The sequence below is a fragment of the Mytilus galloprovincialis genome, chromosome 13 (genome assembly GCF_965363235.1).
Source record: "Mytilus galloprovincialis chromosome 13, xbMytGall1.hap1.1, whole genome shotgun sequence".
NCBI lineage: Eukaryota > Metazoa > Mollusca > Bivalvia > Mytilida > Mytilidae > Mytilus > Mytilus galloprovincialis.
In genome coordinates, this window is record NC_134850.1 from 35,146,007 (window position 1) to 35,171,070 (window position 25,064).

The 25,064-nt window shown below is 31.6% G+C and overlaps 3 protein-coding genes across 4 annotated transcripts in view; 2 read left to right on the plus strand and 1 right to left on the minus strand.

The window, feature by feature from the left end:
* The window catches only part of LOC143056740 (uncharacterized), a 415,780-nt gene that overhangs the window by 2,418 nt on the left and 388,298 nt on the right, over positions 1–25,064 (minus strand). The window contains exons 1-4 of one of the 2 annotated variants that reach the window (XM_076229892.1): positions 5,554–5,704; positions 3,217–3,504; positions 1,661–1,744; positions 624–716 (exon numbers count right to left, since the gene is read on the minus strand). In XM_076229892.1, coding sequence (XP_076086007.1) covers positions 624–716; positions 1,661–1,744; positions 3,217–3,504; positions 5,554–5,629 — 541 coding nt within the window. In that variant the 5' untranslated portion in view covers positions 5,630–5,704. Of the gene's footprint in view, positions 1–623; positions 717–1,660; positions 1,745–3,216; positions 3,505–5,553; positions 5,705–25,064 lie in introns of those variants that run through there. The other variant, XR_012972486.1, reaches the window with a different exon arrangement.
* Positions 11,850–20,783, plus strand: LOC143056077 (uncharacterized). The gene is made up of 8 exons (XM_076229155.1): positions 11,850–12,337; positions 12,716–12,873; positions 13,507–13,631; positions 14,055–14,157; positions 14,626–14,718; positions 15,729–15,860; positions 19,062–19,278; positions 19,969–20,783. Exons 1-8 carry the CDS (start codon positions 12,295–12,297, stop codon positions 20,412–20,414), a joined length of 1,317 nt encoding a protein of 438 aa, XP_076085270.1. The 5' UTR covers positions 11,850–12,294; the 3' UTR covers positions 20,415–20,783.
* The window catches only part of LOC143057484 (uncharacterized), a 60,597-nt gene continuing 60,496 nt past the window's right edge, over positions 24,964–25,064 (plus strand). The window contains exon 1 of the mRNA XM_076230793.1: positions 24,964–24,972. Within this exon, the coding sequence (XP_076086908.1) occupies positions 24,964–24,972 (9 nt within the window). The remainder of the gene's footprint in view (positions 24,973–25,064) is intronic.

The window sequence follows — 25,064 nt, forward strand, 5'->3', positions numbered from 1 at the left end:
TTCTTAGAATTAAGATCGATATTTGTTTTTGCATTATTGATCTATATTAAACGTCCATATGCTTTTTTGAAAGTGTGACGCCACTGCTGGTGGAGATTTATTTCCTCGAAGGTATCATCAGCCCAGTAATCAGCACGTCTGTGTTGACCTGAGTTATCATTGATATGTTCATAATAATAAATTTACTGTTAACAAAACTTTAAATTTTTGAAATACAAAGACATTTCTACCTCAGGAATAGATTACCTTAGCTGTATTTGGCAAAACTTTTAAGAATTTTTGGTCCTCAATGCTCTTTTACGTCGTACTTTAATTGGCCTTTTAAACATTTTTTTATTTGAGCGTCACTGATGAGTCTTTTGTAGACGAAACGCGCGTCTGGCGTTTTTATAAAATTTTAATCCTGATGATGAGTTTATTCATAATTTCACTATGCTATTCAATTGTATAAAGAATGAGATAATATTGCAGGTTATTGTTAAACTTGTATTTGCTTTAACTGCAAACATAAATTCAAAGGCAGTTTAAAGGTAAAGTATTTTAAATAACATTTTAAGAGAAAATACTATTTACTTATGTATTTGATTATGTATTTTGAATCTACAAAATAAATGTTTACATACATGAGTTGCTGCTTTGGCTTTCGTTGTCGTTGTCGTCGCCGTCATCGTCATCATCATCTTTTTGATTATCCAAATGAGGAGTTGATTTATCAGCTAAAAGTAGAAATATGTATAACTTTAAAAAAAATCCAATAGGTGATAAGGTTTCAGTTATTACGTTTAGTTTAATAAACTATTCAAAAATACTTTTTCATGGGTTTGGGATTTTCTGGTATTGTTGAAGACCAATTGTTGGCCTTCGGCTTTTTTCTGCTCCTTCGTCTGGTTGATGTCCCTTTGACTGAGTACCAGTTTCCATTCTGAATTCTCAATGCATTAGTAAACCTGTTTCATGTCGACATGTCACTATAGATTGCATTTCTGTAAATATTTACAATGCAATTTCCCATAGGAACTCCTTTCACGGCTAAAACTGTACCACTTTTACTATGAAGTTTTGAAATCTTATCCTAGAATAGAAAGTTCATATGCACTACAATTTTTTTAAAGGTCAAAATATAGGGCTATGCGGCATATTTTCAACGTTTATATGCTCTGAACTTCTCAGAGTTAAAACTAACACTAATTTTCTTAACTACCCCTACCTCGGATGAAAGGTTACCACAGATTTCAATGCTAACAATATGCACATGTATATTTACTGGTAACATTCCCAAGTTATGTATCTGTGAGATGGAACACAGAGAGCATAACTGGGAACCAGTATGTAAACAAAATTAATTTTTTACGAATATTTAAGAGGTTTGGTTTGAGAAACAGCTATATTTACAAAGCGCAACCTCTAATTGGCATATATGTTTCGAAATTAACATACGTTTGCTAAGAACAATCATTGGCAATTTTAATGAGTATGCCCTGGTCTCTAGAAAATAAAAAAAAAAGACGCGTCCATATACATTCTGTCTTTTATGAGACCTGTCGATATACGCTGCTTTCGTAGCAGTTATGAACATATAAGATATTTTTATTCAGCACTTTGTACATAATTTTTACGTTTCAAATTGTGTTTTTACTAACATAGCTAATGATATACATACGATTCTGTACATGTGTAGATGTAATATGCGGTATTCTACTGTCGTAGTATTTAATCAGTGGATAAACGTGTTCATATCTTGGATCTAAAAATACATGTGATGCTTACATTGTTAATTGAACATAAGGTAAAATCGGTGTTTATGTACAAACAACTAACTTAGGGAAGTGTGATATAAGTGAGAATTATAAAAATTCAAATTAAGTTACCATGGTAACACTCACCTTAATTTTCAAATAATATGCGGATGTTTTGGTGCAATCCGAATTATAGAAGCTTCGATGATCTTGTTAAAGTTAACTTATTTTTCATTGTATTGGCATAAAACGATGCATTTAAAATAATCAAGTTTATTGTGATATTGCTCCTTGCTATATTACTGTGAAATTGAATAGAAAAGTTATCAACTAGCTTTACACAAGTTCATTGTACGTCCATAAGAACTAAAAGCAAGTGAAAAAATCTTTTCTTGCTGTTCATCATTACAAAGTCTCAAAGAGAGGCCTTGGAAATGGAGCAACATCTTTCAAGGAACTTCATGTCTGTGTTTTGAATCAAGTGTGGATTAATTAATTTTTAGATATTATATATCTGAATTTTAAACCTATGCATATAGCGATTAAACACCTCGATTTGAAATTTACCCATGTGTAATTTTGGTCTCTTGTGGACAGTTGTGTCATTGGCAATCATACCACATCTTCTTTTTTTATATTAAATGAGAGATTGGCATGAAGTCCAAATGCGATAAAGACTATGTTTCTTTGCCTTAAGTTAACGCTACTTAAAATGTTCTGTTCCAAAACGGTATTTATGAAATTTTCTTTATATGAGTACAACAACAAATGTAACATTGTGTCAATTTTCCCATTTTTGTTGAAATTATTAAAAGGAAATAGTAGTGCAAAACCTAGAAATGTCAATCATTTATATAAAATGCAAAAGTGTAAAAAAAAATTATTAAACAGCTACACATGTTTCATGTAGATAAGAACTGTAGACGTTTTAAGAATTCACATCTGATTGACAACGTAAGTAAAATATTATTATAACAGTATTTGTCAGAGAAATGTGTTTAGAACTTTTAACATATACTAAATCGAATATATTGATGACCTTGCAATAAATCATTCTTTATACGATTTTTGGTGAAGTTAAGATGTCCAGTTTAAAGATATGAGATTGTTATCGTTCTTTTTATGTTGACACGAAAAAGGACATAATTTTGAAACTAAAATCAATGAACACTGTGTATGTCTTTGTCTGCTGTAATAACAACATATTTGTTGTGAAGTGAAAAAGACTTCCACAACCTCAAGAATTTTTAAAGGATCAGAAACAAGTGACCTTATCGTGCATTGTAGATTTGAATATGCTTCTTAATTCAGCTTTGAGCGGTCAGGTGTCCATCTTTTACGAAAGCTTCTTTTCATAGACATGATAATAATTAACCTTATGGCTTGTGTTCTATTGAATTTTATTGTATATCAATTTCGGTAATATTTTTAAATAATATCCTTCAATTGTAATTTTTAGGAACTTTAATGTAAAACAAACCTATGCATTTATAGTATATTGTAGCATACGCCAAAGGTTCTGAAAAACATGGATTGTAGTTCATGACCACGGTACATGTATCTGTCGCCATGCACCGGTCCTGTATGTGTGTGTAGGAAATTACGGATTTGCAATCATTCCATGTGTGATCCAATGCTGTACAAACAATCGGAGCAGAAGGCTTCCAGCTAATATCATTCCACTTTGAATTGTAAAATATTTGATATATACCAATAGACTTCTTGTATGGACATCTTAAGACAACTTCGTTTTGCATGCATACATCTTCTACAAACATATTGATTATGTGTATAGATTGATAATGGTTTTGCGCAATACTCATTATTAGTTTGACAATCCTTACAAGTTATATGTCTACATAAAACAGTTAGATTACATTTAGAAATAAATAAAAAAAAAATGTAATCGTAAACACCCTTTTATTTTATACAGGTAATGTATGAATATTCAAATACAAACTTCAAAATCTCTATTTTACGAAGTACGCAAGTTGTAATAAAAGAGAAGTTTGAAATAAATTAGAATTAAAACTGAAATTGATATTTGATTTTAACAAAAATCGGACATTTCAATTTTGTATTGGCAATTGCTATGAAAGGAGAGACTACAGCAAAGGGGCAATCGAATATATCAGTCAATGAACGATAAAACAATCAAGTAGTCTAATATCAAGACACCATGGCGTAAAAAAAGAAGAATATCATCAAACACAACATTCTTCAGATGACTCAGCATACAACTAATTTGTGAAAACAAGAATCAAATCCACAAGTGTGAATATAAGACAAAGGAAAAGAAAAAATAAACATATTTTGTTCTATTTTGTGTTGGTTTATCCCTTTGGTATATTTCATCTGTCGTTGATATCAAGACATGACACTTAATTTCGAAACGACACAACCAATTTTAAACTTTAGGTCAAACGTACTCTAATTATAACAGATTGATTTAGCAGGCATGAGAAACATTAAAATCGTTTAGCTTGTTTTGAATCTCAAACTATCTTTCCCATTTTTTGTTTACAGTGAAAGCTGAACAAATGTTACCAAGTCAAGAAAATGGCCATTGTTATATTATAGGTTTCTATGTGTGTTCATTTTAGTGTTGTGTGTTTCTGTTGTGTCTTAGTTCTCCTCTTATATTTGATGTGTTTCCTTCAGTTTTAGTTTTTAACCCGGATATTTTTTTCTCAATCACTACTGTTGCCTTAATTGAATCGATATTTTGATTCATATGTCCATTCAATCCACCATTTCTACATAAGAAAATGCCTGTACCAAATCAGGAATATGACAGTTATTATCCATTCGTTTGATGTGATTGACCTTTAGATTTTGATTAGAACTTATATCTAGAAATTTACTATCAGGGTCGGTTGAAAACAAAACTTAACAAACACACACGATGATTTCAGCTTCCTGATTGTGACCATTGCATTTTTAAACCAAGAGTTGAAATGGTGAAGTTGAAGTTATCTCTTCGTAAATTTTACGGAAGCCACCACAGGTTGACCGTTAAGGAATATTCGTTATAAATACAAATGATATCGGATATTTTCCTTATTTCATAACGACCAACCCCTTCCCTTTTCACGAATGTGACCAACCGAATTAGACTATTTACCGCCTTTGTAATAATATGAGCAACACGACAGGTGCCACATGTTGAACATGATCTGCTTATCCTTCCGAAGCACATGTAATCACCGCCAGTTTTTGGTGGGGTTCGTGGTGTTGTTGTTGTCCTATTTGTGATATTTTGTTCATTGTCGTTGTCAATATAATGGAATTTCATGAGACTGTCGTACAAGTGAGAGGTTTAGCTCTATAAAACCAGATTCAATCTACCATTTTCTACATTTGAAAATGCCTGCACTAAGTCCGGAATATGACAGTTGATGTCTATTCGTTTGATATGTTTTGTCATTTGATTTTGCCATTTGATTAAGGACTTTCCGTTTTGAATTTTCCTCGGTGTTCAGTATTTTTGTGATTTTACTTTTTATTACACCTGTTTTAGTAGTCTCCAAACATTAACAGAAATAATTTTTACAAGATTAACTGTATACATTGTAATGAACCGGAAGTGCATTTTGACAATTTATGTATCTTTGGTGATGATTTTAATATATTGTGGCATAGATATTAGATTATAATAAACCTGCCAAAAAGGACAAAATTAAAATCAAAACCCGGAGTTATGCATTTCTTAATTTTAACATGGTCCACCAGTTTTGTAACAGCAAAACGGTAAACAAAAGAGACGTATCCATCATATGTTACTAATTAATACAGACGAAAATTAATTATTACTTACGTTCTAAGGAACGTCCATTTGGAACAATTTGAGCGAATAGATTAAGAAACAACAAATGTAGAAGATGTCCCACCATTTTTATTTCATTAGGTTTATCAACGTATGTTTTCTTTTTATGTGTGTGTTTATTTGCACAAAAATCGATATACTGTTAATCATACCCGTTTGCTAACAGATAAGTGAGATTTATGGCATTCAAAGGTAGATAACTATATTAAAGTCAATACATGTGTAAAACATGAATCATTTTAGAAATTGACGATTGATGAACTACTTTAGTTGTTAATTTCTGTGTCATTTTGGTCTCTTGTGGAGAGTTTTCTCATTGCCAATGATACCATATCTTCTATTATTGATCTCATTATTATATTCATATAACATGTTAATCATTTAACATATCAATTAGTTTCAACCAAACAGTCATATTAAAGCAGTTATAGCAAACATATATATTTATACATATATCTAGTTTGCACGGAATGTCAATTTAGAAACCATTAAAAAATAAATCAAATATAGCAGAAAGCTGCTCCAAACCAAACATGAGAAATAAGCAGTATTTAGTAAAAGAAAAATAGAACTTAACTTTACACATAGAACGACACCTGTTAGTGCGGAACATAATCAACAATGTTCAAATGTAAATTTCAATTCTGGTATCTATGATGAGTTTATCTACACCCACTTGGTCAAGGCCTCTGTTGGTGGAGTTTATTTAAAACCCCGAGGGTATCACAAGCCCAGTAGTCAGCACTTCTGTGTTGACTTGAGTTATCATTGATATGTTCATAATTATAAATTATCAGTTAAATCTTTTAAATACTAAGACTTTTCTACCGTAGCCGTATTTATTATTCGAGCGTCACTGATGAGTCTTTTGTAGACGAAACTTAATTTCGCGCGTCTGTCGTTAATATAAAATTTCAATCCTGGTATCTATGATTAGTTTATTTACTTGAAGGGACGCATAGTATTTCTATCCATAATTAGGATTGCATTTGGAGTAAGCTTTCACTTTCAGCAACCTATGTTTTATAAATATTGAGTTTTGATTATGTATATTTATGTTTTTTTTTCGTTTTTTATTTTGTTTTCTTTTTAATTGTTTTGTTTTGTATTTTAAAGTTTTTAATAGGGTTTTATAGAATTTCCCATGTAATTTCTACAATAAACGTTTTGAACTTTTTGAATGTATTAACGACAAAACCATCACTCCATATTTTAATGAATAATATTCACACCAAAGTGTCCGAAAAGCAAGAGATTCTTATTTGCCCTATTTTTAAATAATGTCATTTCAAGTTATTGAACATTATTAAAATGATTTGTATTATTTATTTTAAATTTTTGCAGCTTTATTCTGCAATGCAAGCTTTTAAATATTCGGCTATGAACGTTCTTGGTGAAGTGAATACAACAAAGGGCTTAGGACGCAATAAATTAATAACGTGATGTTTTAATTGTTTTATGGAAATGAACGAACAGTAGTAGATAAAACACTAAATTGGAAAGTAACGACTGGGAAATACGAACCGTAAAAAAAATGGGATGTAAATGATATCAAAAACATATTCCTGAGCTGAACATAAACAGTTGTTTCGATATAGATGGAAACAAACTTTGCTACAAAGGAGATGATTACCGCTTTCCGAATGTGAACCTTTACATTTCTAGGCAGCGACATTTCAGCATTAACTGCATACGGAGTATATATCTTCAAGTTGATACGATATGCAAGGGCTTGTACTTCCTATTATGATTTTATTTATTTAAACATTGTTGTGACGTCATTCTATTGTTTTACCCGTTCTTTAGTTCAGTGATTGGACTATCATTTACCTGTAAGAAACCATTATGTTACCTTTAGCTGTCCAATAGTTTTAGGAATATCCCTCCTTACGCTAAATGTAGAATAACTTATTCTTCCAGGTAAATGATAGATTAAAAAAAACATTTTATAAAAGTCATCTTCCAATACAATAATTTTGTCACTCATCAAAACGGTTTCTTGAGAAAAAAAATCATTTTCAAATTAATTTAAACACTACCAATACTTATATGACACCCATTTTTTTCATGTTTTTTTGGGTTGTTTCATTTAGCACTTATTCAATAAGTTGATAATGCTTGTTGTAAGTCTTGTTTTTGCTGGTTATCAAAATTTACCTCTGGTTTTGCTCTGATTCTTCTTAACATTATTTTCAACTACAATAAAAATGAAAAAAGCAATAAAGAAATGCTTCTAAAATTTGATGGATCATGTTGCATTAAAAGTTCCATGAACAACCTAAACCTTATCCAGTTTACAAAATGCGAATCTAGAACTTCCTTCATGAACTAAGGGACTACAATAGTTATGTAATTTCCAGGCGTTAATTTTCAAGTTGTTGTTTTTTAAGTTTGATATTATTGATTTAATGCAACACTTCGCTTATGAACGACGATGAATATGGGAAGCAGAATAAAGGAAGACATTACCGCATTTTATCTGTTAAGCAAACCAATCGTGTTTCCGATTCGCACTTTTTCGCAGTGATCGTTTTATAATTATTTATTTCTAAACAAAAATCAAAACAAAACTCAATAAACAAATAAACGAAAAAAGAGCGACATGACATTGTAGAAACAAAATAGAAAAAGAGGGGGGTTATTCAGGTGGTATCGTTTGGGTAAATATTAACAGTCTCTTAAAAATTCCAACAGAAGAATATAACTGATAGCATGTTGTTATAACTATTGTTATCAGTTCATTTGTTCATATTAATTGTATATTTGAAATAAAATCGACTGCAGTGCACTCGAATTGGTTTAATAAGAACCTGTTTCCATATGTTATTCTTTTTTTCTTAATCACCTCTTAAAAAATAAAACCCGAGAAAAAACAACAATGGATTGTTATCGGCTTATATCCCTTACAGAGGATCACAAAGAAACTACAAAAGCATAATATCTTATTAGTGAATTTTAAACCTTTTTTTTGTAAATACTACGGACGCCATCACTAGTTGCTTGGCCGTATATCGTTTCACAGATGATAGCAGATATATTCCAAATTTCGTAACTACAATCCCGTCCCCTTTTCCTCAAATGTGAACTACCGAATCGCACCTATTTCCGGTTTTATACTCACACGATCAACATGCAGGTGTTCTACATGTTCTATGTTGTGTACTTTTGTTGGTCTTTTGGTCGTTTTTTTTAGCTGTGACGCTGTCAGTCCATTTTCGACTGATGAGCATGACTGTTATTGGTATCTTCCTCGTCTGTAATAGTGAGTCAAAGTTTGAATGTCCTGCTGTTTTATCTGCTGTCTGTGTGAAGCCTCAACAAGTTTACTTAACATGTAACCTATGAAAGTCAAAACTATAAAAATCGATATCTTATAATAAAAAGTCAAAACTGATTCAATATATATCACAATAGAGATATCAAAGCTTAAGAGGAAAGTCATCAAAACTGTATAAATATGAAGGAAAAGGGATAGCAGGTTGGGACATAAAAACTGTATAATACAATAGATACAAAGATACAAAAACTCTACCAAAGAGCAGAAAACAGCCTTTGGCCACCATCGGTCTTCAACGCAGCGGAGCAATTTCAAAACCGAAGACGGACTGTAACTTAAAATTAAACAGACATTTATCACAAGACTAAAAAATGTAAATTTCATTGTTTCTTGTTGAAAAACAATGGCATATGTAGTAGTGTTATTTTTACGCTTATTAAATAATAGTAAACATATCTTTAGAGTACTTCAAATTAATTGTATTTAATATAAACGTTTTACTCTTAAATTTTGATAAAGGAATAATCACTTAAGTCCAAATCTACACTTTACTTTTTATATTTAGTTCATGAATATTCAAAGGGTTCTTTTTTTAAATTACGTATCTGATTAGTCATTGTGATTTCGCGGTCAATTTATATTGTGTATTGATAAGTTAGATTTGAACGAGATTGAAAATTACAGTCGCAGGAAATTGTATCCCGAATTTATATTTCCTGTATTATTGTTATTTTTTTCATTCTTGTAGACACAATATATTATCTGATTAATGTAAGTTATGTTCTTTGCTGTATAATTAATATTTTCACATGAAATAACATTAACAGTACCAATTTTCCTGCACCAGATGTGCATTTCGACAATACATGTCCCCCCAGTAATGCTCGTGGCCAAAATATTTGAAATCCAAAGCTTATATAAAAGATAAAGATCTAAATGATAATTTTAGCAAAGTTTCTATTGTATGACTTCTTGCTATTAATGTTTGGTTATTAAATTACTATATGCCACTGCTGGTGGACGTTTCGTTCCCGAGGGTATCACCAGCCCAGTAGTCAGCACTTCGGTGTTGACATGAATATCAATAATGTGGTCATTTTTATGTTTACAAAACTTTAAATTTTTCGAAAAACTAAGGATTTTCTTATCCCAGGCATAGATTACCTTAGCTGTATTTGGCACAACTTTTGGAATTTTGGATCCTCATTGCTCTTTAACTTTTTACTTGTTTGGCATTATAACTATTTCATATGAGCGTCACTGATGAGTCTTATGTAGACGAAACGCGCGTCTGGCGTACTAAATTATAATCCTGGTACCTTTGATAACTATTTACACCACTGGTTCGATGCCATTGCTGGTGGACGTTTCGTCTACGAGGGTATCACCAGCCCAGTATTCAGCACTTCGGTTTTGACATGAATATCAATAATGTGGTCATTTTTATAAATTTCATGTTTACAAAACTTTGAATTTTTCGAAAAACTAAGGATTTTCTAATCCCAGGCATAGATTACCTTAGCCGTATTTGGCACAACTTTTTTGGAATTTTGGATCGTCATTGCTCTTCAACTTTGTACTTGTTTGGTATTATAACTATTTTGATATGAGCGTCACTGATGAGTCTGATGGAGACGAAACGCGCGTCTGACGTACTAAATTATAATCCTAGTACCTTTGATAACTATTCCCATCGCTGGGTCGATGCCACTGCTGATGGACGTGTCGTCCCCGATGGTATCACCAGCCCAATAGTCAGCACTTCGGTGTTGACATGAACATCAATAATGTGGTCATTTTTATAAATTTCATGTTTACAAAACTTTGAATTTTTCGAAAAACTAAGGATTTTCTTATCCCAGGTATAGATTACCTTATCCGTATATGGCACAACTTTTTGGAATTTTGGATTCTCATTGCTCTTTAACTTTTTACTTCTTTTGGCATTATAACAATTTTGTTGTGAGCGTCACTGATGAGTCTTATGTAGACTGGCGTACTAAATTATAATCCTGGTACCTTTGATAACTCTATATAGATGTACCCGAGAATATTTTATTTGGCTTCGTGCAACATATATCTTATTATCTACCGTAAATTTGTCACGATAGAATATGGAACAAGATAATTTACATAGCTATTTGATAATTGACACAGAAAATTGATATTTCAAAAATGGCGGTATATTAGACAAAATAAGGAAAAGTGTAAAAGTTGATATTTATTAGAACACTTACATTATACATTGTAATGTAAGAAGTATAACCATGAATGGACTTATCTTGTCATATTGAATATTTTAATATTTTATGAGTTCGAATGTTTATGATTACATTTTTGTTTTAGGGCCCCATTGATGAGGTAGTGTATAGAGGTATACTTGTGAATTGTGCTTAATCCTTGCCAGTATATCTCACTCCACAAGTGGTTAGACAGAACGTTATGGATTATTTCCCTTTCAATATGCGGTTTGAAGCATATTTAATATATTGGCTTAATTAGTTTTTATAAAAAAAGTATTTACAACTTAATGAGTGTTGTAATGTAATTTAATCTAAAGAACAAATAATATCTTTTGTTACGATTAGTTTAATGTAATATCAACAATGAGAAATAAAGTACACGTGACATCAATTAAAGATAAAAACGTGACACGTGACATCATTTTACTGAATGCATTTAATATTGAATTAGTTATAAAGTACACAGTGTTAAAGAACATTGTATTTTACTATTACCATAGGTGATAATGTGTAATTAAAGATACTTGTGTTTTATAGTTAGTCACCACTTCAGTTTAATTATGTATATCTATTATATAGTCATTTTATAAAATTTACTGTTTGCAAAAGTATGTATTATTCTAAATTCTAAATAATATTAAAGGATGGTCTTGTCCCAGGTGGATAACCCTCACCGTATTGGTCACAATTTTTTGGAACTTTTGGTCCTTAGTGTTTTTCAGCTTTGTACTTGTTTTAGCAAGTTATCAAATATATATATGTATATAAATCAAATGAAATAGATGGTGATTCCCTGGGCATCAGTTATTGTTAAACCCTGCTTCATATAAATTATTTTTGGGGTTTCTGTTTGAAAAACACGGACTTCGCCATTGCCTTAAACATGGGAGTACCCTTGTTGTACACTCAATTCATTATTTCTATATTAATTTAGCAGTTAACAGTACATTCTCTCATTTCAAAATTCTTGTATTTAAATTACAGGTAAAGTTAATTGGAGTAAAGCTTGGGCGGAATCTGTTTCTTAGTAATTTGTATGTAAAATCAGAATACCAAGTTAGAACAGTGACAGAATTAATAGAAAAAATAGCATCAACATGTCCTTGGATAGAGATTTACAGTCGAAAAAGAAAAACAGACACAAAAGAAAAGGAGACCAGCACAAAAAAAGCTAAAGTGATCATAGATGAGATAGACACTATAGATTATGTAATGAAAAAGCTATCACCCATACCAATGGGAAACAACTACCTGGGTAAGTTTTTTATGGCCCACTTATGATAGTAGAGGGGCATCATGTTTTCTGAAGTCTTGTTTACTGAACACTTACATATTTTAACACATAATAAGTTCTAAATTTTCGTCACAATTTTCTCAGGAACTGCAGATCACAGCTCTCTGCAATTTGGTATCAAGGTTTATATAAGGGACCTCTACCCTGTGATGCGTTTTAAGAGTCACTCAACAACTTCCTGTTAACGCTTGACTTGTTTTTATACCAGAGTTGAAATTTGAAAAAAAACAAAAACATTTTAACATTTTTTGGTTTGAAAGCATCCATTCACCTTAAATATAATTCTAGTATACTGCATCTTTAATTTAATTGATAATCACTTTATTCTTTTTATTCTAGGAAAATTTGAAGTTAATATATTAACATTAATGCCTCCACCAGAAAAATATTCGGTTAGAAAAGTGAACCATGATTGGGTGAGACTGCTCAGACAAAAAATAGAAAAATATCCAAATGTTGTTTCAACAATTTTCCCAGTACTGATAGATCCGTTGCAGGTAAGCAGAAAGCTATTTATGTTTGTAGTACAAGAATGAAATGCATTTTATATAGATCTATATCGGATTAAACTCATTATTTTGGAGGTTATTGATTTGTAAACTTGGTTGATTAAATCTCAAAATGAATACCAGTAGTTCTAAATGAGAACATTACTTATAATTTATTATATTAAACTTTCTTTACACATCTGAATTCCATTATGTATTGCGCATGAATACACTACAAAGTTCTCTTTCCAAAGGAAGAAGCTCTTACGGTCCAATCACATTTAAGTATTTGTGGATATGCAAATCATATAAGAAATATTATAATATTTAATGTTTGCACATTCACAACTTATGGAAATGCCTACCCTGCCGGTGCACCTGATTCCACTCCTGGTTTTTAGTAGAGTTGGTGTTGTTTCTTATTTATTATTTTTAGCTCACATGGCATAAATTTAAAAAGACTATGCGTCCATAATCACAATCCATAATTCAGAGAAGTATTAAGCTTGAGTGTTATGGATCAATACTTGCCCAAAATGATCAGGTTTGGACTTCTGTGTTCTTATCAGGCTGCTCCTTTATGTGCATTTTATTCCTCCATCAAATTTACAACTCATATGATATGTATAAACTATTATTCAGGTGAAGGAAAGATCAGAATTTTCAGCAGAAAAGTTATCCACATACCAGCTATATACTTTAGGTGGAAATCATTTAAGAACTGCCATGCAAAATCTGGCAAAGGAAGCCTATCTGGATGAAATTAGGTATGAATTAATGTATTACACCATTATTTCTTCAAATATACACATACGATACAAATCATGCACATTGTGATAAGGTCAGTTGAAGAGGGCCACTGATGAGATGACAATACATATAAAAATGTTGTGCCAAATATGGAGGTAGAAAATCATTAGTATTTCGAATATTTCATAGATTTCAAAAAGTAAATTTATAAAAAAATGAAAATACCATTGTTATTTCATATCAACACAAAAATGTTGACTACTGGGCTGTTGATACCCTCAGGGACGAAATGTCCAACAGCCGTGGCATTGAACCAGTGGTTGTAAATACATGTGCATTCAGTTTTTGCCATTCAACAATCCAAGGCAAAGGATTGTGTTTTGAATGATTTAATTTATTTTAAATTATTAACAAATATATGAATATGTTTTTTCTTTTAGAAATGTACAGATCCATCTCTACTTTGGATTGAATGAACAAGAGGCAATGACTGTTTCAAATAGTCACAATGGCACACAAGCTTATCTCAAACCAACATTTCAGGTAATCTAGATTGTTTAAAAAAACAAATCATGTCATATTGTTATGATAATTTTTTGACATATCAAACTCAATTATCTTTGAAATGATTAATATTATGATTGTCCGTCATCCAATCATTTTGCATCAATTTTTTTTATAAACACCTTCAAACATTGAGCTGGTATATTATCTGCAAGTGATCATGTTTGATGAGTTATAGTTCAAGGTAACTATTCATAACTCTGCAGATTTTTGTCAGAAAATCCTGCCATGGACTTTTGTAGATATTGACATTCCTGTAGTTCAGTCACATTTAGCTTTTTGAAAAAAAAATATTGGTTATATAAGATGGAAATTTGATTAAAAATATTAATAATGTAATTTTGCTAAAGAAGACATTGTTCTTTAATGACCCATTTGTTGAACAATAACATAAGTTGACGTACATGCATTTTTTTTTACATTTAAGTGTTGATTTTTTATATTCAGGACACTGTTTACCAGGCTTTAAAACTAAAAGAAGCAAACAAAACATCTCTTCCAGCAAGTGTGGCACAGATGCTTTCTGAAATAGAAATGAAGGTGAAACTATTTCTTTTTTATTATTATTATTATGCAATAACAAAAAAGGTATGATCCTGAATGAAAAGATATTTGCAATACATTATTTATAATTCACTTAAATGGTGCTTCAGACGGAGAGGCAACTCAGACAATTTTGTATACATATATAAAAGAATTTCAGTAATACACTATGTTGTAGCAAAAAAGATACACACTTTTTAGTGGCAATTTGAAAACTTTTCTACATTGGTTAGAGGTATAGGGGGAAGGGGAGATCTCACAAACATGTTTAACCCCGCCGCATTTTTGCGCCTGTCCCAAGTCAGGAGCCTCTGGCCTTTGTTAGTCTTGTATTATTTTAATTTTAGTTTCTTGTGTACAATTTGGAAATTAGTATGGCTTTCATTATTCCGGGTGCGGGAATTTCTCGCTACATTGAAGACCTGTTGGTGACCTTCTGCTGTTGTTTTTTTATTTGGTCGGGTTGTTGTCTCTTTGACACATTCCCCATTTCCATTCTCAATTTTATTTTATAAGGTGTAATAAGATGACATCTCAATTGAGCATTGTTTTAGGCCCCATGATTGTAGAGAGTATTTTGTTTTCTGGTCCATTCATCAGTCTGTCTCTCTCTCATATATCCAGGATCAGGGGAAAATTTTAAATTTTGGTAGTTTATGATGAGCAGAAGTGCAACCAACTAAAAAATAAGTTAACATTTCATATAAGATTAGTTTTTTCTTAATTAGATGCTGAAAAGGGTTTTACCACATCTGCAATTTAGAGTGTCCCTGCTGATGAGAAAGTTTTAGGGTCCCTAAAAAATTTTGCCATTGCAACAGCCCAAATAGCCTACTCTTAACGAAAATACATGTATTTAGGAGTTTTTTTACATGCACAGAGAGTAACATATCCCTATACACTGGGCCTCAGATTTAACGTCCCATCAAACTGACATGGTTTAAACATGGCAATTGACAGTGCAAACTCTGCCTCGATGTTCTATTAACATATTAAATTCTTTGTAGGAAGTTGCAAAGGAAAGTGTTGGCACCATTGTCAGTGTGGCAAACTATGGACAAGTTAACATGAAATTGTATAATTTGCTTGTCACAAAATTTCAACAGAAAAATGGAAGTTTTAAAAGCATCCCTCAGAATGTAAGTACTTATAAAAAAGAAGATGTGGTATGATTGCCAATGAGACAACTATCCACAAAAGACCAAAATGACACAAACATTAACAACTATAGATCACCATACGGCCTTCAAAAATGAGCAAAGCCCATACAGCATAGTCAGCTATATATATTCATGTAAATAAAATAAAAAAGAAGGAAAAACATATATGTAACACATGAACAAACGACAACCAACATGTGTAACCCTGCCAGATTGTGCACCTGTCCTAAGACAAGAACCTATAGCCTTTGTCAGTCTTATATATTTTTTTTCTTCTAGTTCATCTCTGTTGAAGGCCCATTCCGGTGGGCTTAAAATTGTTTTTGTACGTTTTGGTTTGGTTGTTGTCTCTTGACATTTTCCATAGTTTCATTCCTATCCAATTTTATACAACCACAAAAAAAATGTGTTTGTATATTGCTACCACGTTGTCGTCGCCTGTAGACAGATTGGTTTCCGGACAGTAACTTTAGTAAAATTTTATGGATCTCTATGAAACTTCACCCAAAAGGTTCAATACCACATGAGGAAGGTTAGGATTGTTTTTGGGGGTGTTGGTCCCTCCCATTTGGGAATTTGGGGCAAAAAACAAGCATTTTTGTCGAGCCTGCGACTTTAGTTGAAGAAAGCTCAACATAGGGATAGTGTTCTGGCGGCGGCGGCTACGGCGGCGGCGGCGGTGTTAGCTCTCTTCTTAAAAGCTATATATTTTAGAAGGTGGAAGACCTAAATGCTTCATACTTTGTATATAGATGTCTCATGTTACGAAGTTTCCGTCAGTCACATGTCCAATGTCCTTGACCTCATTTTCATGGTTCAGTGACTACTTGAAAAAAAAGTTAAGATTTTTTGTAATGTTAAATTCTCTCTCATTATAAGTAATAGGATAACTATATTTGGTATGTGCGTACCTTGCAAGGTCCTCATGCCCGTCAGACAGTTTTCACTTGACCTCGACCTCATTTCATGGATCAGCGAACAAGGTTAAGTTTTGGTGGTCAAGTCCATATCTCAGATACTATAAGCAATAGGGCAAGTATATTCGGTGTATGGAAGGACTGTAAGGTGTACATGTCCAACTGGCAGGTGTCATCTGACCTTGACCTCATTTTCATGGTTCAGTGGTTATAGTTAAATTTTTGTGTTTTGATCTGTTTTTCTTATACTGTATGCAATAGGTTTACTATATTTGGTGTATGGAATGATTTTAAGGTGTACATGTCTATCTGGCAGATGTCATCTGACCTTGACCTCATTTTCATGGTTCAGTGGTCAAAGTCAAGTTTTTGAGTTTTGGTCTTTTATTTTAATTCTATATGCAATAGGTCAACTATATTCTATGATTGGAAATATTGTATGATCTATATTTCAGTCGCACAAGTTTTATTTGACCTTGACCTTCTTTTCATGGTTCATTGCACAGTGTTAAGTTTGTGTGTTTTGGTCTGTTTTTTTAATCTATAAGCAATAGGTCAACTGAAATTGTTGTATTGAAGAATTGTTAGCTGTATATGTCTGCCTGCCATTGTCCATCTGACCTTGACTTCATTTTTATACGGTTCATTGCTCAATAAAATTGAGAATGGAAATGGGGAATGTGTCAAAGAGACAACAACCCGACCAATGTTTAGTTTTCTTGGTAAATGTTAAGTTTATGTGATAATTGTAGTAAAGCTATATAGTTAGCACTATCAACATAATATCAATGATAAGTAAAGAAGGCGAGACATTTCAGCATGTGCACTCTTGTTCTAGTTTCCAGACAATAACTTGTGAATCAATTTTTTTATTGCTCTGAAATGGTACCAAAAGATTCAATGCTGCAAGAAGAAGGTTGGGATTGATTTTGAGTGTAATTGCCAAAACCATTCTGGAATGAGGGGCAAAAAGGGGCCAAAAAGAAGCATTTTCTAGTTTTTAGACAATAACTTGTGTGAAAGTGTATGGATATCTCTAAAATTGTACCACATTTAACAAAAATAAAAATTCTTTAAAAAAAAGGGGTGGTGGGGTGTCAGAAAAAAATAAGGGGGGGGGAGGGGGCATTTTTTTCTTCTTCAGGATGTCTATGTAGGGTAGGCATGCAACAGATGTAACCAGAATATAAAGCAAATGGTTGGGTTTTTTTTATTTTAAAATTTTATTTGCACCTGAAGTAAGATTTGCATCAAGCCATTGACCTGAAACTTTATGATGTATGATTTAGAATGACTATCAATGAGACATCTCTTCATCAGTCAAAAAATACAAACTGATGTAATTTTTTTATTAGTTTACTTCTAGGTCACTTTATAAAAAGAAGATTTGGTGTAATTGCCAATGAGACAATTTTTAACAAGAGACCAAATGACACAGAAATAAACAACTATAGGTCACAGTATGGCCTTCAACATTTTTTCCCAACAAAAGTCTGACTATATAAGCAGCTTCAAAGGATAGAATCTGTTGTATTAAATTTTAAAACATTAAACATCAAGAAAAACAACTGCCTTTATTTAAAGGTTTTGACAAAATGTGTATATTTTAATATGTTGATTCAAACTATTTATTACTGTGCATTTTTGTTGGCAAAATTAATAGCATTAAAATACAGAAAATAGTTTGACAATCAAATTTTGTTAATCAAATAACTGTATGTCACTGCATGGTCATTTGCCATGATAATGAAAGTGGCCGTGCACAATTAAGGATTTGATTGTTAATAATTTGAAAATTCAGTGGTCTTAAATTTATACAATCAAATAAAATTTCAGTAGGCTTAACTCTATACACATCTAGTGTTATCATGAAAATAAATTAAAAATAATCTAGCTTGTCAACCAGTGAATAAGAAATAGTAATAAATTAAAACATCAAATCCATGTTTGTTCAACTGTGACTTATATCAGCACACACAAGTGTATTAGCAGCATTTTGTTTTTGTTTATTTTTTACATACTGCGTACCTTACACAAATATACGACTTGCACAGAAAAGGAAGAGGACAACAGGGCTTGCTCTTCCTAATTTATCATGTTGCTTTGTACATGTAAAAATTGTTTGTGAATTGATTTTGTTTTTCATTAAATTTTGTATATTATCCTTTTTAAAACTCTTTTCTCAATGCATACATGTAGGTAGAAAAATTTGGTTGACAAAAATGCAGTTTTTTATTAATTATCCTCTGCTTATATATTTTAGCTATTCAAAGAACTTCAAGGCATCAAAGATGAAGACAGGACATCTTTTCTTCAAGATGCCCTTGACAAGTCAATTGAAGTGTCACTTAGAAAAGTTAAACTTGCAAAGAAAAGAAAAAAATTAGAGGAGTGTATGATGAAAATAACAAAATGTAAAACTCCAGATTCGTGTAAAGAGATATATCCAGACCATTGGGATGGAATTGACAGATTTATAGGTATTAGAAATTAAGTTGTATTACAATTACCTGAAGATAAAAGCAAAAACGTAATTTATAAATATTTAAACAAGGGTTCAGTTTTCATAATACCTGTAAATTTAAAGAATAAACTGAATTAACACAATCATAAACTTATCTGACACCCTCAAATCTAAAAGCTGCATTATAAAGAATTTAATATGACAAACAAGTTCATAGTTGGGGCTAATAATGTTTTTCGTGTGGTTTGGGTATGTTTTCTATTTCTGGCATGAATAGATAGTTCTCATATTACACTGTCCTGTGTGTTATACAAAAATGCCTTTATTTGTTTAGCCAATGAAACCTCCTGAAACAATATTGCAGCATTTTCATTGGCTATTTGTTAGGTCATTGGTGACAGTTCAAGGTCACAATGATGTAATTTCTTCCAAACGTTTAAAAATGTTTGAAAAGGACATGTGACGTCACAATGCAGTTTTAATGTGAAAGCGACTGGTCATACATTTCATTGATTTTTTATAATGCAAAAATGAATGTTTACCATAAGAAAAATAGGTTCAACAACTAGTGAGAATAAGATAATATTAAGTACAAAAACAATGATAAGTACCAACTACAGGTGTCAACCATTGTGTTGCTCATGCAAGTTTAAATTTGATGAAATCTCCTAACTGTTTGTAATTCTTTTTAATTGTATATTTGCAGGATTGGAAATAACAAAGAATGTGATTCCTGCAGTATTTGTAGAATATTGCCAGGAAGCATCTGAAACTGCTGATTTGGATGATTGTGTGCTGAAGGATTTTAATCCTGAAATTAAATTCACAGTGACTTTAAATGGAAAAGATATAACGCAAATTTGTAACATTGAAACAATCATGAATACAAATAAAAAAAAGGCTTTCTTGAAATTAGTAAAAAAACAAAATGAAATACTTAAGGCTGTTGATGAATCCATATGTACTGATAAAGATGACACCATGACCATCAGTAACGACTCGGGTTTTTCTGATACAAGTATTGATATAAGTGACAGCGCTTTTATTCAAGATGAATCTCTTACAGATTCACTCACTGATTTGTTGAATGAAAGTAATGCTGAAACACAGCCGCCAGAAAACTGTACATCACAAGATTTATTCAGCAATTGAAAATAATTGATATTTTGTACAATTTAAGGTGGTACACAACACTTTCACTCAAATGCATTTGGCTCCTTTAATTTTCATTAAATTTTGACAAAACATTTACTTTGACCTGCTCAGAAAAGTATAAAAAGTTATAGATTTTGAACCACATAATTTACGGGCATGATGTCACTGGATAATATAGCAGTATGACATCATTGAGAAGCTTAATTTCTCTTTACTATTAGTACAAGATTAAAATGTTCAGTTGATTTTTCAAGAGTTGTCTCCCTGTAGTGTTACGTACCACCTTAATAATTTTTAATATTTTATAAATCAAATGTGTACATAAAAAATGTAAAATGGTAGAAATAAAATTACAACATATGTAAATTATTCATCTCATATATATTTTGTAATACAAAGTAAAACTATTCTGTATCAAACTAGCATGTTTTATATGTACTGTAGAGATAAAAATATGAAAAATAATGACTGCACAGGAAAATTTTGTGTTTTATAGAAGGAAATAAACTTCTTGTGTTATATATAAAGTCATAGATATTTGTGTTTATCTTATTTTATATTGAATTTTAACTAAGGTTATGATCATTCAATGTTTTGTGGGTTTGTCATTCTTTTAATAATCTTTAAATGGTTTAACTTAGATTTTCTCAAACATTAATTAATAAGGAAAACAATAAACATAGTTGGTTAATTGACATAGATTTTGGGGGGAAATTTAAAAAAAAAAAAGTCTTGTATACTTTATTTTATCACAAAAAGCATCTAATTAAAAAGAGAAAATGTTTGTTCTTAGAAAATAAATCCCAAAAGAAAAATGGATGGTTTGTGCCTGAATAGTTAATAAGAAAGGGAATAAAAAACATATGAATATCTTGTATAGACATAATTACACTTGTATGCAAATTAATCCACCATTAATGAAAAACACACAAGTTCCCATAAAAAATTGCATCACAATTCAAAAGGTTATTTGGAGACAAATCTGAGGTCATTTGGAGACAAAATTCAGCTGAATACCCAAAGTGTAAATATATATTGTTCTCTATTTATCACTTGAAATGGATATTTTTTTTTGTACCAGTAGGTTTTAGTTGCTTCAAGTACTTTTTGGTATGTCATTTCTTGTTATTAGTCAGGTTCTGTAAATGATGCTGTTGACCAAAATGCAAATTTCATGGTTTAAGTCTGTTTATATGCAAGTTTTACAAAGTTTCAGTCATAAATTATATTCCACTAGTGTTTCAATTTTTTTTCAAAAGTATAGTGTTTGAATATAGAAATAAGAAGATGTGATATGATAACCAATGAGACAATTCTCCAACAGAAAACAAAATTGAACAGTTTATTACTCATATTTTCATGGTCTTTGTTACCTGATAGAAATGAAACTCCCACGATGCAAGAAAGACAGTGATGCTCTGCTTAAGTTATTACTGCTGCCAAACAAAAAAAGATCCATATAGTAACAGACCTAAGACCATTCCAAATTGGTCAATGTGATATTGCCATTCCAAAAAGGTCAATGTACTGTCACCATTCCAGAATGGTCCATCCCATGTTGCCATTCCAGAATGGTCGATCCAGTATTGCCATTCTAGAATGGTTGGACCCAGTATTGCCATTCCAGAATGGTCAATGTACTTTTACCATTCCAGAATGGTTGATCCAGTTTTCCCATTCCAGAATGGTCAATGTACTTTTACCATTCCAGAATGGTTGATCCTGTATTGCCATTCCAGAATGGTCAATGTAGTTTTACCATTCCAGAAGGGTTGATCCAGTTTTCCCATTCCAGAATGGTCAATGTACTTTTACCATTCCAGAAGGGTTGATCCAGTTTTCCCATTCCAGAATGGTCAATGTACTTTTATCCAGTATTGCTATTCCAGAATGGTCAATGTAGTTTTACCATTCTAGAATGGTTGATCCAGTAATGCCATTCCAGAATGGTCAATGTACTTTTATCCAGTATTGCTATTCCAGAATGGTAAATGTAGTGTTATGATGTACTCATATAATGATTACCATTGGCCAACAAATGATTAAAAAAAATAATATCTGCTCAAATTACCATGGCATTGGACACAACAGATATTGGTATTTATGTTTTGCATGACACAATCTCAGTTGAAATTGAAAATGCATATCGATCTACTTTCTAGAATTCTTAATAAACTCTAAATTAAAAAAATTATCTGTTTTGTATGTAAATCGATTAAATTTCTATTCTGGTAAATCGATCAAGAGCCTCAAAACTAAAACACAATACTGTCGTGGAATGATTGACATTCCACATCAAATTTAATCATGAATGAATTTTCCCACGGTCGGTCAGTAAGGTCACCTGTGTTTACTGTTACGACATTTCCCGCCATATAAAAATCTCGTGCAGTGGACAAAATCGATCTTTAATATCTTTTATTAGCATTCAATATTATTGTGAGTGGAGTCAAGTTAAAGTTCAACCACGTGCATACGCTGTTGATCACTGATATGTGTATCATGGAATTGTCTTTTCACGGCAATTTTTTCTTTTAGATTGCTATAAAAAATATAACATACAAGTTTCCTTTGTTACATGGATTGTGCGTAAATTAATATTATGCAAATAAGTTCGGGATTTCGGGATTAACCCTTTCGGGATCTGGGAATTCTTTTTTCGCGAAGTCGGGATTTAAATTTATTTAAATTCGGGACCTTGTGACTTCGTGTTTTTAAGCCCGGGATTTCGAGATCCGGACCCCTTTTACCCCCAACCCCCAAATGCAGATCAATTATATTAATTTAGCATAATGAACAAACACGGAAATCTTAAAATAAACTTATGCCCAGGAAGAATCAATATTTTCTTCGAGTGTTATTATTTGCGTTCTATTTTAGTCATACATCTCCAACTTTCGGACAATATTTGTTTACAGTAAAAAGTAAAAACTACAAAGAATCATCAAGCTACTAATAATATACAAGTGTTGCTCACTGTAATTATTTTTATCTCGGAACTGACACAACAGACTGAATATTAAATACAAATTTTAGAAATATTTTGCATGTGACTGCGTCAAACTAAAATGTATGCAGCAGCACTTGAGATAGCATTCTGCTAATCAATGGATTTACGTGGAAAATAAATCAGTAAAATAAAAATAACCGTAAGCTTCAAGAAATAGAATACATGTAAAAATATATATGTTTAAACAATTTATGCAAACAAATAACAAAAAGATACAAAAAAAAAAAACAAACGAAAAGGAACATAAAATAAAAATAATTTTTAGGAACAAAGAAAATAAATATTAACAGTTGAAATATCAAAACCATAATTAACAAAAATAGGCTATTTTTATTAAACAAAGTTTTCTCCAGTACTTCACCTGTAAAAATATTTTATGTCAAATACGATGTAGAACTAATATAATCAATAAAGTGACTGAGAGGTTAAAATTACAGGTAATCTGATTCTGAAATCAGTGAACCGTAATTTTAGCAACACGGATTAAGATGAAAGGACCATTCACACCTGGATCTGTTGTTTAATGAACATACTACCTACCATAAAAATGTCCGATTATTCATATCCGACTAGACGGATTAAGACATCCATAAAAATAAGTCCCTACCCGTACTGTGTAAGTATAAGGTCTAGTACATGACTTCCAACGTTGCACTGTGAGATACCTTTATATCAGTCAAATCAGCTATGATTGCTCTGATCTTTGACAGCTTGTTTTGTAAAAGGTTGGGCTATGGCTCTCAAGAATCCAAACAGTTCCCCAAAACAGTCCTTTAGAATTTGATACATATTTGAATGCATATTTTTTTACAAACGAGAAAACTAACCTCCTTATTTATGTGCAAAACAATAAACAAAAAAAAATAAAATCGGATATACATTGTACAGCAGCAAAAACCACTGAATTACCATGGTTACAGACTCCTGAAAATGGGACAGGCACATGCAGAATGTGGTTGGGTTAAACAAATTTGGTGGTACCAAATTCTGTGTGTCACATTTGCCCTTCAACAAATAGTATGCTATAAATATGATAAAAGGCCATGAAATGATTTATTTTAAACAATTGTTCAAACGAGAAAACTATTAGCTTGATTGATGTACAAAACAAGAAACTAAAAACAAATATGATAAACAGCAGCAAATAACAACCCCTTAATTACCAGACTCCTGAAAAGGGGACAGGCACATGCATTGGGTGAGGTTAAACAGGTATGCTCGATGCTGGTGCGAAATCTTGTGTGTCACATTCACCCTTCAACAATGAGTTAAACTCGTACCAAAGAGTTTTCTATAAAAGGTCAGGAAATTACTTGTGTTAAACCATATTCAAACGAGAAAACTAACGGCCTGATTTATGTACAAAACAAAAAACAAATATTAAATAACAACAACCACTGAATAACAGACGCATGAAAATGGGACAGGCACATGCAGAATGTGGTAGAATTAAACATGTTTAGTGGTGCTAATTTCTGCGTTTCACATTTACCCTTCAATACTGAGTTTAAATAGTATGCTATAAAAGGCCAGGAAATGACTCCTGTAAAACAATATTAAAACGAGAAAACTAACACCAGATTTAAGAAGTAAATAGTAAACGAAAAACAAATATGTATACAGCAGCAAACTACAAG